Below are 15,266 nucleotides of genomic sequence, written 5' to 3' on the forward strand. Positions count from 1 at the left end.
AAGTTAAGAACTTACGAACTGCATCACGTTCAGCAATCATGTAGATTTGTGCTAAAACGATATGGCACTGTTGAGGCCACCCTAAACCACTGCAGGGAAATTCCTTCACTGTGGCTGGCATTTTTAGAGCCCTTTGCAAAGAAATGTTGCAGATTATGGAAATGTAAAGTTTTCCATATAATGTGATAATGTTAACCAGTCATTATTATTTCCAAAAGGAGTATACATATTAGGGGGAGACAAATAAACATCAACATTTCTTGAAAATGGTCCTCAACTTTAAAGTAACTAAATTAGCATTGTAATCCCTACTACAAATGCGGGTGCTAGGTTGAATAGAAGTTGCATGTCATGAGGTGTCTGCTGGCACTGCTGCTGGGGGTGTCTGCAGCGGTAGGCAAGACATATTCTTCCTCTTGTGCCACTCAGGCAGACCAACTAAACCCTAATGTTATACGATTTTGATCACGCAGGCTACATTTCACCCCCACAAGGCCGACTCTGCTGAAAAAAACATGCTGATCTATTCAGTAAAGGTGAAAATGAAACCATAGGTTAATGCAAACACTGTTGCGACAGCCTCGGGGCTGGACATGTTTTGCTTCCCTTGTTGGCTGTTTTACCCTCTCTTCCAGGTGGTTGGAGCGGTGGCTGATTGAGGGATGCAGAACACCTGAACACGGCTCAGGAGGCTATTTAAGCCGACCTGCCGCAGACGCTCCTCTTCTTTCCCTGAAACATAATTTGTTTCATGCTTTGTTTACACATTATGTTATTTGTTAACTTTATTTAATTCAAATATGTGTAATTTTGTGCAGACTGTGTGGTCTGAGGTCTCCCTTTTGTCACACTGTCAATTGACATCTTGAATAATTAGAAGGCTTGAGTGCAACTCGTAAACATGCAGATCCTTCCCATCTCTGCCTCTCATCCTACAACATGAAATCGGCAAAACATGCACTGTTATTTTTGGAAGACAATGTGAAAATAATTATAATTCTTATTAATTATAACATGTTATGCCCCTTTTGATGTACTTCATGTACTACATCACAGTTTATTACAGACATTTTAGTACATCTCTCTGTTATTTAGCAAAGTTTTAGGCTGACAGCAAGTCTAGTCAGAGCAAACTGTTCATTAACCATATTAAAAACAAGATCTTGTGTTTGACCCCAATTACACCTTGACCAATACCCCTTTTACACCCAAAGCACCCCCTTGAAGGCAATAACTAGAAATTGATTTCTGCTACAGTAACAATGCATGTACTGTGCTACTTACAGTCCCTGACAATAGACACCCTTAGCAGGACACTTCTCCCCAGACGTGCCCTAAAAGTAGAACGGCTTCCCCCATATTAAACAGCCCATTAACAGACATTGATTGCAGTTAACACCAACGCCAGACCATATTAATCCTTCCATCCTTCCGCTCTAGTGCTTCCGCGCAGATCTGAACCTGAGCGCTTATACGGGATCATTTACTAAGGTTCGAAGAAGTGAGGGGATTTCTGTCATTGTGTATCACATCACTCCTGCATAACAGAGATTAGTCAGGTCTGATCAGGGGTCAGATCGGAGAGAACATTGTATAGAGAAAACAAAATTTGATGTTTTGGTACTGACAGGTAAAAGAGAGGAGCCTTTTGATAAAAGCAGTAGCACCAAGGTCAAACAATGCTTGTCTGTTTGCAGCAGCGATTTTAAGGTAAAAGGCAGCAATTTCCAAAAGAGACTGTAAGAGGGGAAGAAATGAGGGTGAAGATAAGAGCAAAATACAGTAAGGTTAGGAGGAAAAGGAAAAAGATAGAATTCATGATGTGATGTGCAGTGTGAATGACAATTTCCAGGGGGTGGGGTCAGTGCCCCTGGACCACCATCTGGCCCTGCTAACTGTGGCAAATATTTTTGATCTCATCTGACATTACCATCTATAAAAGACTCAATTTAGGCTAAACTGAAAATTTTGGTATCATATGAAACTACATAATCTAAAGATTCATTGTTACCAAATGTCATGCTTGCACGTGGGAAAGGGATCTAAATAATGTCAATAATGTAAATAAAGTTAGGCTGAATTTTGGAGAGGGAAAAACTGGCCTTGCCATTTTCAAAAGGGGTCACCTGACCTCTGACCTCAAGATATCTGAATATAAATGAGTTCTATGGATACCCACAAGTATCCCCTTTACAAACATACCAACTTTATTCTAAAGGTACTAAGCCTGCATGCATCTAATTTTGGTGAAAATCTCACAATAACTTGTTATGTCTAGCGAGTACTGATTAAATTAATAGGAATTTTGACAGTTAGACACAGAATCAAACTGTAAAATGTAAAGTCAGCGTACCTGTTGATAGCAGAGCTGAGCTCATCCAGGCGCCGTGCGTCAGAGCTGGAGGTGTTGTCGAGTTTGGACAGGCTGTCCATCCTTTTCAGAATCACCTCCAGCATGTCACTGATCTTCCTCAGCACACCACGTGACTCCACGCCTCCCAGCACTGAGCGGAGACACAGACATAAGAAGAGACAGGAGATGAATAAAAAGCTGGACAACAAACTTGCAGAACAGCATGCAAATTAATCGCAAAGCCTGCAGCTCTGCTGGCTCACCATACTGTCGTTTAATTTTGGCTGTGCCCTTGTTTTGGACAACCGTCTATGCATTTTACTGCAAAGCAGATTAAAAGCAAATTCATTTCTGTTGTGTGCCAAACAATAAAGAAGTCTCCAATTACATTTGTGTAAAAGCACTCACAATCTACCTTCTTTCTGTATTGCATACCAGTGTTCTGAATACATTTTATGAATTCCCCTGAAAGTAGATTTATTTTAAAAGCCAAAACTTCTCTTTAAGTGGGATTTGCATAAAAGTGAAATTCTGGTGTAAAATCTACTTTAATAGTTGTTACACGAAAAAAATGGTCTTGATGGTCTTGACCCAATTTGCCAAAAAAGACCCTGGGATGATTTTAGATTGTAATTTCACTTTAATAATAATTTTAGTCCATCACCCTAAATGACAAAGTGTGGCCGCAATAGAGTAAAGTATCAACTGTAGATTGACCCTATCGACCCAAACAAATTTGGTCTTTGTTAAAAGTGGAATACAAACGCAGTCTTCGATAGTAGTCAGGGAGTAGTAGTCAGTGTAGCCTAAGAAAGTGGAGCCACAACAGTGTAATCCGTGCCTCCATGGATTTTTAATTTGGGGGGTCAAACTTTTATTTCATTCAGTCCCATATTTTCTTTGAGTTGAGCCTTCACATGTCAATTTCTGCAGCTGCATTAAACATCCAGTGACATACAGAGAAAAATATATAAACCTAATAAAAAAGGACCAGTGTGCGTAGGAGATAGACCCCTTTAACCTTATGAGAGCAGTGTCTCTTTACTTGAGCCTATGTATAATTCCTCATCTTAAAGTCTAAAAGCCAACCGTTTGATTACATCAGACTTTAACCTGTATATCTAAGCTTGATCTCTCATTTCCTCTGCCTACAGCAGTGCACTTCACCCGGTGCTGTATTCTGATCTCATGTCATAAACTGGCTTTTGTAAAGGCCAGACACTCTGGAGTCTAATATCTGAATATGAGCTTACCTTTATATCCTTTGATACCCTTATGAATGATATGAGAATAACTTCCACCAAGGCTATGAGTTATGAAAAGCCAGGAACTAATTACGCTGAGGCTATTTTTTTTTCTTGTCTCTCTTTCTGTCCGTGTCTGTGTGATGGCCAATTTATTTCTTTTTACCCAGCACAGCAGAGAGGGCTCTCTGTGGACAGAAAGGAGACGTCTGTGTACGTAGTTGTGTGTGGTGAGTACTACATCATTGGCCATCAGAATTGAAAAATGAGTATTGCACATATGCATGCACACACAGATGTAGCTTAGAGACAGTGAGGGAGAGAGGTAGAACATACTCTGACTGGATAAAAGGTGGACAAGACGTCATTAGGATAATTATACAGACACTGCCAGGGTCAGAGTGTCTGTGAAATCAGTGATAATGGCCCAGATCAAAGAAGGTGACTGAAAGGTGGAGACACAGATGAAAAGCTTAATGTCTTTTCAGAACTAATCTCTCCTTCATATATCATTGTTAAGTGCTCATGCTCAGAAAAAAAGCAACAGAATAATTTTATGATATAAAAGGTGGTGATGAGAATGAGAGAGAGGGACAAAATTGTGGCTCAGGTAGTCCTTTTTTAAAGGTGTGTCATTTATTATTTCTATTCCGCTTTCAGCACACATACTGTAGCGGTGTCACGATTTCAATTCTAAATTGTAAATAGATGGAAATGAGCTTTCAATTTCAGCTGGATGGGTGAGTATCCAATTTAAATAAATTATATAAATTTGACTATATGGCCTTAGTGTGGTACAAATATAACACTTGATACCATGTAGCCTACAGTATATTTTTAAAAAATAAAATATTTCATGTTATTGAGGGAAAACCTAAATTTTAAGTTTTCAGTGGCTTTCACCCCTGGAAACAAGATGTTTATGGATACAAACTATTGTGTGAAAATCCAATTAGTAGGTAGATACAAATCTAGGTGTCAGGAAACATAAATCTTATTTCAGTGTGTACACTGTAGATGCATTTTAACGTCAGTTTAAGTGGTATGTTCAACCCAGGTATAATAAATCCAAACACAGTAACACATATCGCAAAATAAAGAGGGCGTGAGGGAATCTGTCGACTTCAATTTGATGCCACTATTAAGTCTTCAGTAACAAAACATGATGCGGTAAAGACCCTAATGAGATACAGCCTGGGACATAAGGGACAAAGAGGTCAGAGTGTATTCTTTTAGCCTCCCATCAGAGGTTGGTAGGGCCCACATTGACACTTCAAACACCTGGATTACACTGTCCAACCACTCAGTCAAACCCCATGTCTGCTACTTGACAGGCAATTACAGCCAATGGGCTCCTGTGCCTAATGGCTCCGGTGCAAGGTCATTGTCTGGCTCAACCCGTTCCAGTAGCCAAATCCTAAATTCACTGACTTATCTTCCCAGAGACAGATGTATTCATTCCAGACTGGCAGTGTCATGTCCTTTGCCTGTAATGGATCGCTGTGTCAGAGTGTGCCGTCAGAGTGTGCCGGTGGGTCGCTCTGGTGACAGCTTTGTGATTGGCTGATAATGAATAACTTCCACCATGAGGGTCAAGCAAATTGAAGCAATGGCCATGCTGACAAAAAGTTAATTTACTATTAGGGTTAAACCAAAAATGGCTTAGTAGTGTTCACCCCATAAATTACAGTTTTGGCAAAGCCTCTTAAAAAGCATTTAGATGACTCAAAGTACCAAAGTACATTTTAAGAGTTTGTTTGCTTTGCTAAAATCATGCTGAATTCGGCACTTGGGTACTTTGTAATACAGGCGATTCACTTTGTACTTGTCAATAAATGTGAGATGAGTATTATTAGAAAAAAACAGCAAAGTAATACTGCAAAGCCCTTGCTGATAGAAAACAGCCACAAACAGCTGTGATGTTCAGCAGTGCGATGTTCACCCTGCCGAAGGACACACTAGAAATCTTTTCATTTGGTTGACTGTGGTGATCAAATACCAATTTATAGGACAAGTGCCAATATTCTCAATAGCTTGCTTAAATGATACCATTACATAGAAAATGAATGCCCTTATCTACCCTTATTTGATGAAACCTCATTCAGATCTCACTGATGTAATATATCTGCAAATGAAGGACACTATGACCACAGATACTGTATGTAATGGACATGAGTGGAAAGAAGATAAACAGCAGCAACATTACTACAGAGATGGAAATGGTTTGACTTAATCAAGCTCAAAGGGCAGATGAGTCAAAAACAGCGAAGTATGTTTGTGACATTGGCATTACATACAAAATAGCACCAGGAAGAAACTGATGACAGAAATATGCAAATCAAGATGGGAAAAAAATAGTAATGAAATAAGGATGGAAAAAAATACATGGACAAGACCCAGAGTAAAAGTAAAGAAACAACCAATTTCCCTTTGTGAGTAGGCTTTGTGTAAAGAGTCTCTGGATATTGTCTGTAAACTCATTCTGATCAGTCCTTCACTGATCACAGATTATATTTAAGTTAACACCAGGGCTATCATCTTAAAGTTACAGGAGTTAGCACATTGTTTGGATGATGTATTGACAAGTTCTGGCTTCTCAGTGCAATAATATCATCAGGAAACCCAGTGCATGACAAAGAACAGCTTTAAAGGGATGCAAAAGTCATGTAGTCAGTACAAAATTTACTAAACAAATGGGGCCAAATGTCAGAGGACTGAAATAAAAATTGCCAAAGTGAAATTAGAAGGAGTAATTGATAAATACATGCTGTAAAGCAATAAAGTCTGATCATTTAGGTCACATAAAGTTATCATCCGTAAGAATTGAGATACGCCGTTTCTTGCGGCCGCTTTGAGGGTAAGATGTAATTGCAGGTGAGCCTCTGGGACCTCATCTCTTACAGTTCCGTGTTCCTTTCAAAACCAAAAAGTGTCAACTGTATGATTCAGTATACTGGCAGCTCTCACCTGCGCGATGCAGTGTTAGGCTTTCACATGCTCTGAGGTCCGAAGAGAGAAGGAGAACGATGTAAAAAGCATCACTAACTGTGCGGCACATTTGATTTAAGCATGGGAGTTGCCACTGACACTCAGCAAAGCAGCAAATACAAGCCTTTATTAGTGGGTCATATGCTCAATCACCACTGTTTAAACTCACTCTTTGATAGATAGTAATTTAATTAACTAAAATCTTACTGACTACAACTTTAAAGCACAGACCATACGTTACACCTCTGATACTGCAACAGACCATACTTTTAGTCACTGTCCCAATTCCTCCATAGTATTGAGTATTGCAAAATGCCTTGTCATTCAATGTCAAATGTCAATACAAGAGTAAATCTCACTGGTGTCAGTGAGCCAATTAACATGCTGCTAACTTGTACCAAAGTCTTATAATGCTGGTGATTGGCTGTCTAACATTACATGTTGTAGAGACATGCAGGAAAAACATTACGTTACACACAGAGACGTGGCTCACAAGTTTGTGTTGCTGTATTTTGAGAACCAATGCTTCACATAGGTGTAAAGGAGTTTGGCTGCATGTGCATGTTAGTGCATTTCAAAACACTCTTTTAATTCACTCTGTGCCCACTTGCACTATCATGTACTAAGGCTTAAGTTATATTAAGGTCCCTTTGAAAGCAAACTTTTAATAGTGAATTTTGCCTCGAGGACTTAAACACCACATTTAGCAAGTGAGCAAATCTAGCCAAAGGGGATCAAAGAACAGACTGATGGAGAGCACAATATGTTGTAGTAAGTCAACCACATGTTTGAGTCTTGGCAATCAAAATGCATTATTAATACCAAACTTCATGTTGAATTTGCTCATCTTGATCAATGCATGCATTTATTTGGTAAAAACTGAAATCCCTGCAGTTCCAATTAAGGGACCTTTGATCCCGAGAGAAGGATAACATGGAAGATTTAAAAAATGGGTAGAAAGTGTAGACTTTTAAACTGACTTCAAATAACCACATATTTACTTTAATTAAAATTGTGCTGCAAGTTATTTACTATGCATAAAGGAATAATTATCTTAAGACATCAAACAAAATTATTTGTTGGGCCTTCAGTCATGAATCTAGCTGCTGTACTGTCGGTGTGACTACCTGTTTGTACAAGATAAATGCAGACTTAAGATTCAATGAGAGTCAAAGCAGTAAGCTAACAGCATACTATTTCATGGTGTGTTTGGATTCCCCCACTGGCATGAGGTGAAATAAATCAGCACAAACACAGACACTACCCTTCTTTAGCCACCATATTGGACAGAGTATTTATTGTCACGGCACAACATATCTCCTGAGGACTGAAATGTGTGAAGCGTGAACAGAATCCTTGTTAGTATCTCTAAACAGACTACTAAGACTGAGAGGGAGACTGTTTGTATATTGTGTGTATAAGTATGTGCACATACTGTAGCCTACACAAAAAGTTGTCATTTTCCCTTCAAATTTCAGCTTCTGAGCTGCACAATCTCGACAGTGGTAAGAATTAACATCAGGGACTGGAAATTAAACTCCACAGCCAGATGGAGCTTCACTAAGAATCCATTAGTGCTGCAGTCAACCAAAAAAATCATTGCCCACAATTCGGAAATTGTCGACAAAGTGGGCCTGTGGATATTCTCATTTGTCCAGGTCATTGTTATCCCCAAAGAAATGTAAGTCCAGTTGCTTTTGACTTAGATTTCTTTGGGGATGTCGAGAAAGTGTGCTTTCTTTTTTTATTCCTGGGGAACACAGTGTATTTAGACTCTGCTAAAAACACCAGCAGCGCAACGAGCTGCTGAGCGTCTATTCAGTGCTGAGTGTTGCACCTTTGAGTTTTTTCAGGTTACCAAGAGTTGAAAAATGCCCTACTTAAAAGCTGCACTTGTCACGTCACCATTTTTAGCCAGTCACCCAATCACAGTGAAGGAGGGGCGGAACAAATAGGCTACCACAAAGATCAACCGTCACTTCCTACATACAAGTACTGAACAACAACGGAGAAAAAATGAATACTGTTAAACCATGTAAAACAAGTATTCAACCTTGTGCCAACATATTTAAAAATAATAATAATTCTGTGGATATTTCACAACACAGCATTGGGAGTCTCACGCAAGCCTCCACCATAGCGACTTCCTGGTTGATCCAATACGGAAGTGCCAAAAACGGCAGTTCTCTGAGTGGTCTGGTAGTTTGCACAATAGAGCAATTTCTCATTGATCCCCATGTTAAATAGGCTGTTTCACAGCATAATTAACACCTATTTAAGGACTGGTAAAAAAACAAAACTTTCTAGTCTGTATGTTTACATCATATCACCATGATAACACTGAAGGGGGGGATTTTTTTTTTTTTACCGGCTAGTTTTTATTTTATTGGAGATCAAAGTTTATGAATAATAAGAGCCTTTTGAGTGACAGCTAGCTGCTGGCCCTCAGTTCTCCTCGACGGTATAAGTCAGCCAGATGGCCTAATGTCCCTCTCCCCAACGTCACATCAATGCCGTTTTTTGGTGAGAGGAAATTAGGCGCAGTTAAAGTCTGATGAGATGGCGACTCCCGTAGGTGAGTACGATTAGTCCAAGTTGAGAGAACAGACCCCGACGAGTATGCTACATCCATTTTTTCATACAGTCTATGGTCTCACGATATCACAAGAAAAAGCTGCCCCTCCAAGCCACTCTGCTAGGCATTTTCAGAAGTGTGCCTGGTATTTCAGTTGAATTTAATGCTTTTTATGGAAACACAGCCTTATGAAATTAACACCAGTAACTGTTCAACCAAACAACCAACTGACCAGAAGACGTCAGTCCTAAAACAAAAAAATATATACAGAATACTAAAACTAATATATAAGTCACTGTTTGTGTCTGTGTGTAAACGCTATGTGTGTCTGTGCTTCAGAAAAGGAGAAATGGAATAGTGTGTCTGTCTGCTTGAATTCATTGTAATGGAAATGACAGAAAGGGTCACTCAGTACAAAAAATAGCTATGGCATCCCTCCATCACACTCTTTTTTATGTCACCAACTTAAAAAAGAAAAAGAAAGGCATTTCACCAAGGCTGGTAACAGTATTCCTCTGTGAACTGCAACAAAAAAAAAGACATTTTATATCTCAACACAGTAGGATGCCACACTAAATGAGACAGCACTGACATGGGTGTGTTTGTATAGTATAAGTATGTATATGACTAAGGCAGGGTGGAATTCAATAAATTCCCTTCTTACGGTTGAATGCAGGGCAAAGCTTTAAAGCAGTGGGGTTACTTCCATAAAAATGTGATTGTGCCCAGAGGTGCCTGTGTGAGTATGTGTGTGTGTGCTTGTAAAAAGGACAAAGGTCACAGAAAACGCACTCTGCAGCTGGGTGAAAGAGTGGGTGTGCATTATTATTAAGCTGAATTACAGTGCGAAAAATGATGAGTAAAATATATATATCCATAATATGACAGAATGTGTATGAGCTCTTAATCAGAATATTAGAAAGGTGCTTAGAAATGGATTAGCAAAGCCTGAATTGTGTATAATGTAATATTGAAAGTCTAGAACTACAAATAAATTGTGGCATGAATCCATAAAAATAGCATTTTGAAAATGATGAAATCTGATGTGGAAAAAAACTCTGAAAGAAGGGAGAAATGAGTTTTCACCTGAAGCGGCATTATGGTGCTTCTTTGAAACACTTCCCTGTCTCCACATATCAAGCGCGATCGAGCTCTGTCTTGGAAAATGAAACTGTCTTGAAGCAGAACTCTCTATCATTTGAAATGTGGTGGGTTTGTAAGACAGCTCCAAACTATAATCCTTTATACCGTGAGTCAGCCAATCATGGTTGTCTGTGTGTGTGTGTGTTTGTTTCATTGTGTGATATAAATGTAAGGGGGGGGGGGGGGGGGGGAGGTTTGGGGTGGCTTTGCATATTCATGAGAAGGAAAACCATTTGTGGTTTGATGGATGCTGACAGAAGGGCCTGCTGGATATGAGTTGACACAGCTAAATTAACCGGAGACCGATGTCATTTTGTCAAGGGAGCACACACACAGAAACACACTCACAGAATAGCAAACAGTACTGAAATCTCCTTAAACATTAAAATCCACCCTAAGACTAAAATTGTGATGTTCTTTCACACGTTAAAGTCAATCTACAAATAAACAGCAACCAGAAAACTGTCCCCCTTGACCTAAAATCTGAAATATAAGACTTGATGATGTCACATGATACATGGCAGGGTTTCATCAGTGCTTAATAACTTTGTGGGCTCATAAATGTTTAAAAAAAAAAAAATATTCATACCCCCCCAGTGAGTATAATTTTAATGCATGGCTTCCAGCTGCTCAGAAAACGCTGCCATATCCCGGTAGGATCTATGGTTGCTGTCATGGTTCCCGTTTTTCACTGTCAACTCCAGGATTTGTTTGAGATGACATCATCACTGCAGTCTGCCTCAGCTTCTCAGGTTAAAGAGAGGCTTTCTCAAGATCCCTGACTAAAACCAATCTGTGTAATATACTAATAAAACAAACACATAATAACCTCCCTCTGATACACATGTTTATTCACACATGATGCATGTTTACCTCTGCATACTCTCAATCCCTCTTCTTCCTCTCTTCTCCCAAATTCCATCTTCACCCTTTACTTCTTTCTAAACCTCTTCCTTCTACTCCCTCAACCCCATGCTTATCTCTCGTCCTCCTCCTCCTCATACCCTGTTCTTATTCCTTCACCTAATTCTTCATCCTCCCCATATGCTTTACCCTCCATCTTGTCTGCAGCAAAGGAAACAACGCAATCAACAGTAAACCTCATCCCTCAGTGGGCAGACAGACAGACAGACAGACAGAAAAGTTGCTAATGCCCCGCTACTGCTTCAGCCTCCAGTACATCTCCTCTTTTAATTTCCACACCAACATTCAATTACTACAAATTACATGCGGTTTAATTAGTATGGCACAGGAGCTCTACTGTTCATTAGCTTAAAGAACGGCAAGACTGAGTGCAGACAGAAAAGAGTGGGATGTTTTTTTTTTTTAGCTGCACAATGAGAATGGAGAATGAAGTATGGAAGCAGGGTTTAGGCAAATGAAAATGCAGCAAATGAAACGTGAAGGAAGTGAAATATCACACTAGCAATGATGTAAACACAATGAATGTCAATGATCTAAAAGACGATTGAAACAGATGTAGGACCACCCATAATGGGGATGATCAATAAGCTAGCTTGTGCCCTAAATAGAATAGTATAGAATCAGCTGGTGATGGTAGCAAAAAAAACCCAACAACAGGATTTCTCCTCTTGGTTCAGCTTTTCAAATATTTATTGTTCATCTGGTTTTGACATGTTCTCCCCATTCACTCAGTAATGTAAAGGCAAATTAGATTTCATGAAGGGAGATGGGGTATAAGAGAGGATATTAAAGGATACAAAGAAAGACAGCTACAATGCCTATTAATGCTTGCAGTTTCTGTCACTTCTTTTTGAGTGCTTCTCTGTTTCGAAGTGATCGAGGAGGAGGAAGAAAGACCCTGTATGGCTGTAATCTAACGCTTTGTGCCTCAACGGTTCAGCTTCGATTCAACCATCATCCTTTTCATCCTCCTTTCCCAAATTATGTTTGCAAAGGCCCTCTGTTAGCTGTCGTTTTATTTGACTTGCACTTTTTGTTTTGAAGATGTCAAATTGAAATTGGACAAGAGCTCTCTTATAATCTTCCATCCTTTGTCAATCTCTTATCTTCAATTCTCTATCACTCTTTAATTGTCTGTTTCCCTATCTGTCATCTTGATTCATCATAGTTTACCTTTTGATGATGACAGAAGATGAAGAAACTGGTATCAGTGAGCTAGCAAAACACACAAAGCCCTTGGGACAGTCAAATAAAAAACAATATTTGAATTAGACCAAATCGCATATACACATAAACAGAATGAAAAGTCTAATCTGTTGACAAGTGCGCGTGTGTGAGTGTGTTTGTCTCTTGATGAAATTGTGATGAAATGGGGCGATAGCGGTTTCTAGTTTCAAACCACAATTTCAAATGGAATACAAAACAACGTTTTTTTTCATCAGATAGCATTGTTCCTCTTGGTATTACGCATCAATAATGCAATGACTTTATCCACTGAACTGAATGGTGGTATTATGACCTTCCTTATGATTGCTAAAACACACACACACACACACACACACACACACACGCACACGCACACGCACACGCACACGCACACGCACACGCACACGCACACACCATATATAAGAACATACAATAACACTTGTCCTCATCCATTATCCCAACTAGCTTGACAGACAGAAGCCATGGCCCTCATTACCACTTCCACAACCTACTCAAGTTTTCGGCTGTGTTCAAAATTGAATACTAACTTAGTATTCATACTTTCATGTAGAAATGCCCAGATTTATACTAGATTAGGTGGTATTTCTGAGGCGTGATCTTACTGGATATATTCAACTGTTCCAAAATGCATTCTTCAGTTAAAGCCATTAAAAAAATGAAATAATTACGATTGATCACTTGTGATGTTATGGTAAAGGGAAAAAGCATAGAGTGGGAGCATACATATACAGTATAATATACTGTAGAAAAATGTAACAATAAAATATTTAATACTCTTCATTTGCCTTGAGATAATACTGGAAAAAAATTACATTAAGATGAAGAGATAATGTTGATTTACATTTGTGATAAACAATTTTCATTCACTGGTAATGTTGTGATCAGTAACTTCAAGTGATGCAGAGAAAATGTTTTCCTTGAGTTACTTAAGTGTGAACAGTCTGCAATAGGTAATGGAATACTAAACCGTTAATTTAATAAGCAGTATGCAGTACTGACTTCTTATGTAGTATGCAATATGCAATATATAGTATGCAGTATGTTAGTATGTCATTTCAAATAACACCGCTGTCTTTCAGAAAGCATTTCGCTGTTAACTTTCACTACTTCAGCAGACAGACACACAGCCGCGGGGGCTCCTTTCACCACAACAATGTCAATGTATGTTAGTGTGACAGAGCATTGTGTTCCAAACCAAGACTAGCAGAGATGAGGAGGTCGAGTTTAGTGTGTGTGTGTGTGTGTGTGTGTGTGTGTGTGCGTGTGTGTGTGTGTGTGTGTGTGTGTGTGTGTGTGTGTGTGTGTGTGTGTGCATGTTAGATGGGGGGTATTCAAGAACTTAGACGGGAAATATGTGTGACGTGACCTTTTCAGTGTCCTGTGTGACTGTACTCCGGGTGGCTCTGGTGTGTTTGTGTGTATGAGCAGGCCCTACACAATGTTAAGTCTCTTTAAGGAACTTTACTGAAATTAACACAAGGGTGTGTCTGTCCAAACAGAGGGTAGCCTTACTGGGTTAAAGACCAGTTAAAGACGAATTCCAATTAATTACTTTGAACGACAGACTTTGGCTGATGTGAGGCCTCCATATTTGTTTGTTTTTCAGGAGTATAAATATTGTTGAGCACCAAAGGGAAATGTACCAAACAACAAAAAAGTAAAAAAAAGTCTGGGTTGTAATGTTTAATTATAAGTCAACAAAAATGCGATTTATCAGTTGGAAATAACGTAATTACAGTTACTCAGATATGACATGAACAAAACATAAATACTGGCACTACTCCCCACACCAGTTGGGACTGAAGACGACAGTCCATCTCAGATGGAAAGCAAAATGTGATTTGAATTTAACTCCCATCAGATTAGGCTTAAGTTGTTTGCCGGGGTTGCTTCATGGGGTCAGTCTTGGTGGTCAGTCTTACTGATTTTAGTTCTGGACATACATAGCCGAGCTGTAGTGAGTATTTCCATGTGCTGTGCTTCTTTGCCTGTCCATTATCTTTCACTGCATTACCTGAAGTCCTCCTATCAATCAACATCACAAACATGGTTGAATTACAGCCCTGAGGGAAGGATAAGTGAAAGGCGGAAGAGCAAGAGAAAGACAGCAGTAAAACTGGTTTAAGACAAGTGGATTTCAGGGGCTATCTATTGGTTTTTCGAGAAATAAGATGCTTGCCAGAGGCCAGTGTCACATTTACTTTCACTATACAGAATACACAGTGAATTGTAGTATTTCTAGTGTTGTGCTTTTCTTTCCCTTCCACTTGTAATATATTTCATTGTGCATAAGCACTTGCTCCAGTTTCTAGAAATGCGCTGAGCTGTAGACCAGTCTTTGGGATGAGACTAACAGAACAGCAATTCAATCTCAACTTTATCCTACCTTGCGCCCTATGTGCAAAATCGCAACTGTGTGCTTTGTCAACTGTTTAAAAGTCTATATACATGGCATATATTAAAAGAACATGCCAGAGGGTCTCTTTTTTTGGTTATTATGTGTAATGTGGAACAAAGAATTTCCTTATTATGTTTTGCTTCTCCTTCAACCCTTCCACTACACATTCATCCTGTACATACTTTAACAGCTATTTGGGCTAAAAGTAAATTCCCCCTTTGAAATCAATTTGTTCTGTGACCTCTAGATAATCTTTCTGTTGATTGTCTCCATTTTTCTCTCTCACTCTCTTTGATGTGCCCACAGATTCTTTAACCTCACTATTCCCAACTTCTTCATTTTCCATTCTGGCATCTTTCATTCCCTATTCTATGATTTAACCAATACTCTCCTTGTTTCTCTCTCTGGACCTGT

The 15,266-nt window shown here is 39.2% G+C and overlaps 1 protein-coding gene across 1 annotated transcript in view; it reads right to left on the bottom strand.

Moving 5' to 3' along the window:
* Positions 1-15,266, bottom strand: part of LOC310961368 (alpha-1,6-mannosylglycoprotein 6-beta-N-acetylglucosaminyltransferase B-like) — a gene marked incomplete at its 5' end in the record, with an annotated part of 110,638 nt that overhangs the window by 70,879 nt on the left and 24,493 nt on the right. Inside the window, one exon of the mRNA XM_083933400.1 lies at positions 2,354-2,504. Coding sequence (XP_083789526.1) covers positions 2,354-2,504 — 151 coding nt within the window. The remainder of the gene's footprint in view (positions 1-2,353; positions 2,505-15,266) is intronic.

Source organism: Echiichthys vipera (assembly GCF_963691815.1).
Source record: "Echiichthys vipera genome assembly, chromosome: 2".
NCBI lineage: Eukaryota > Metazoa > Chordata > Actinopteri > Perciformes > Trachinidae > Echiichthys > Echiichthys vipera.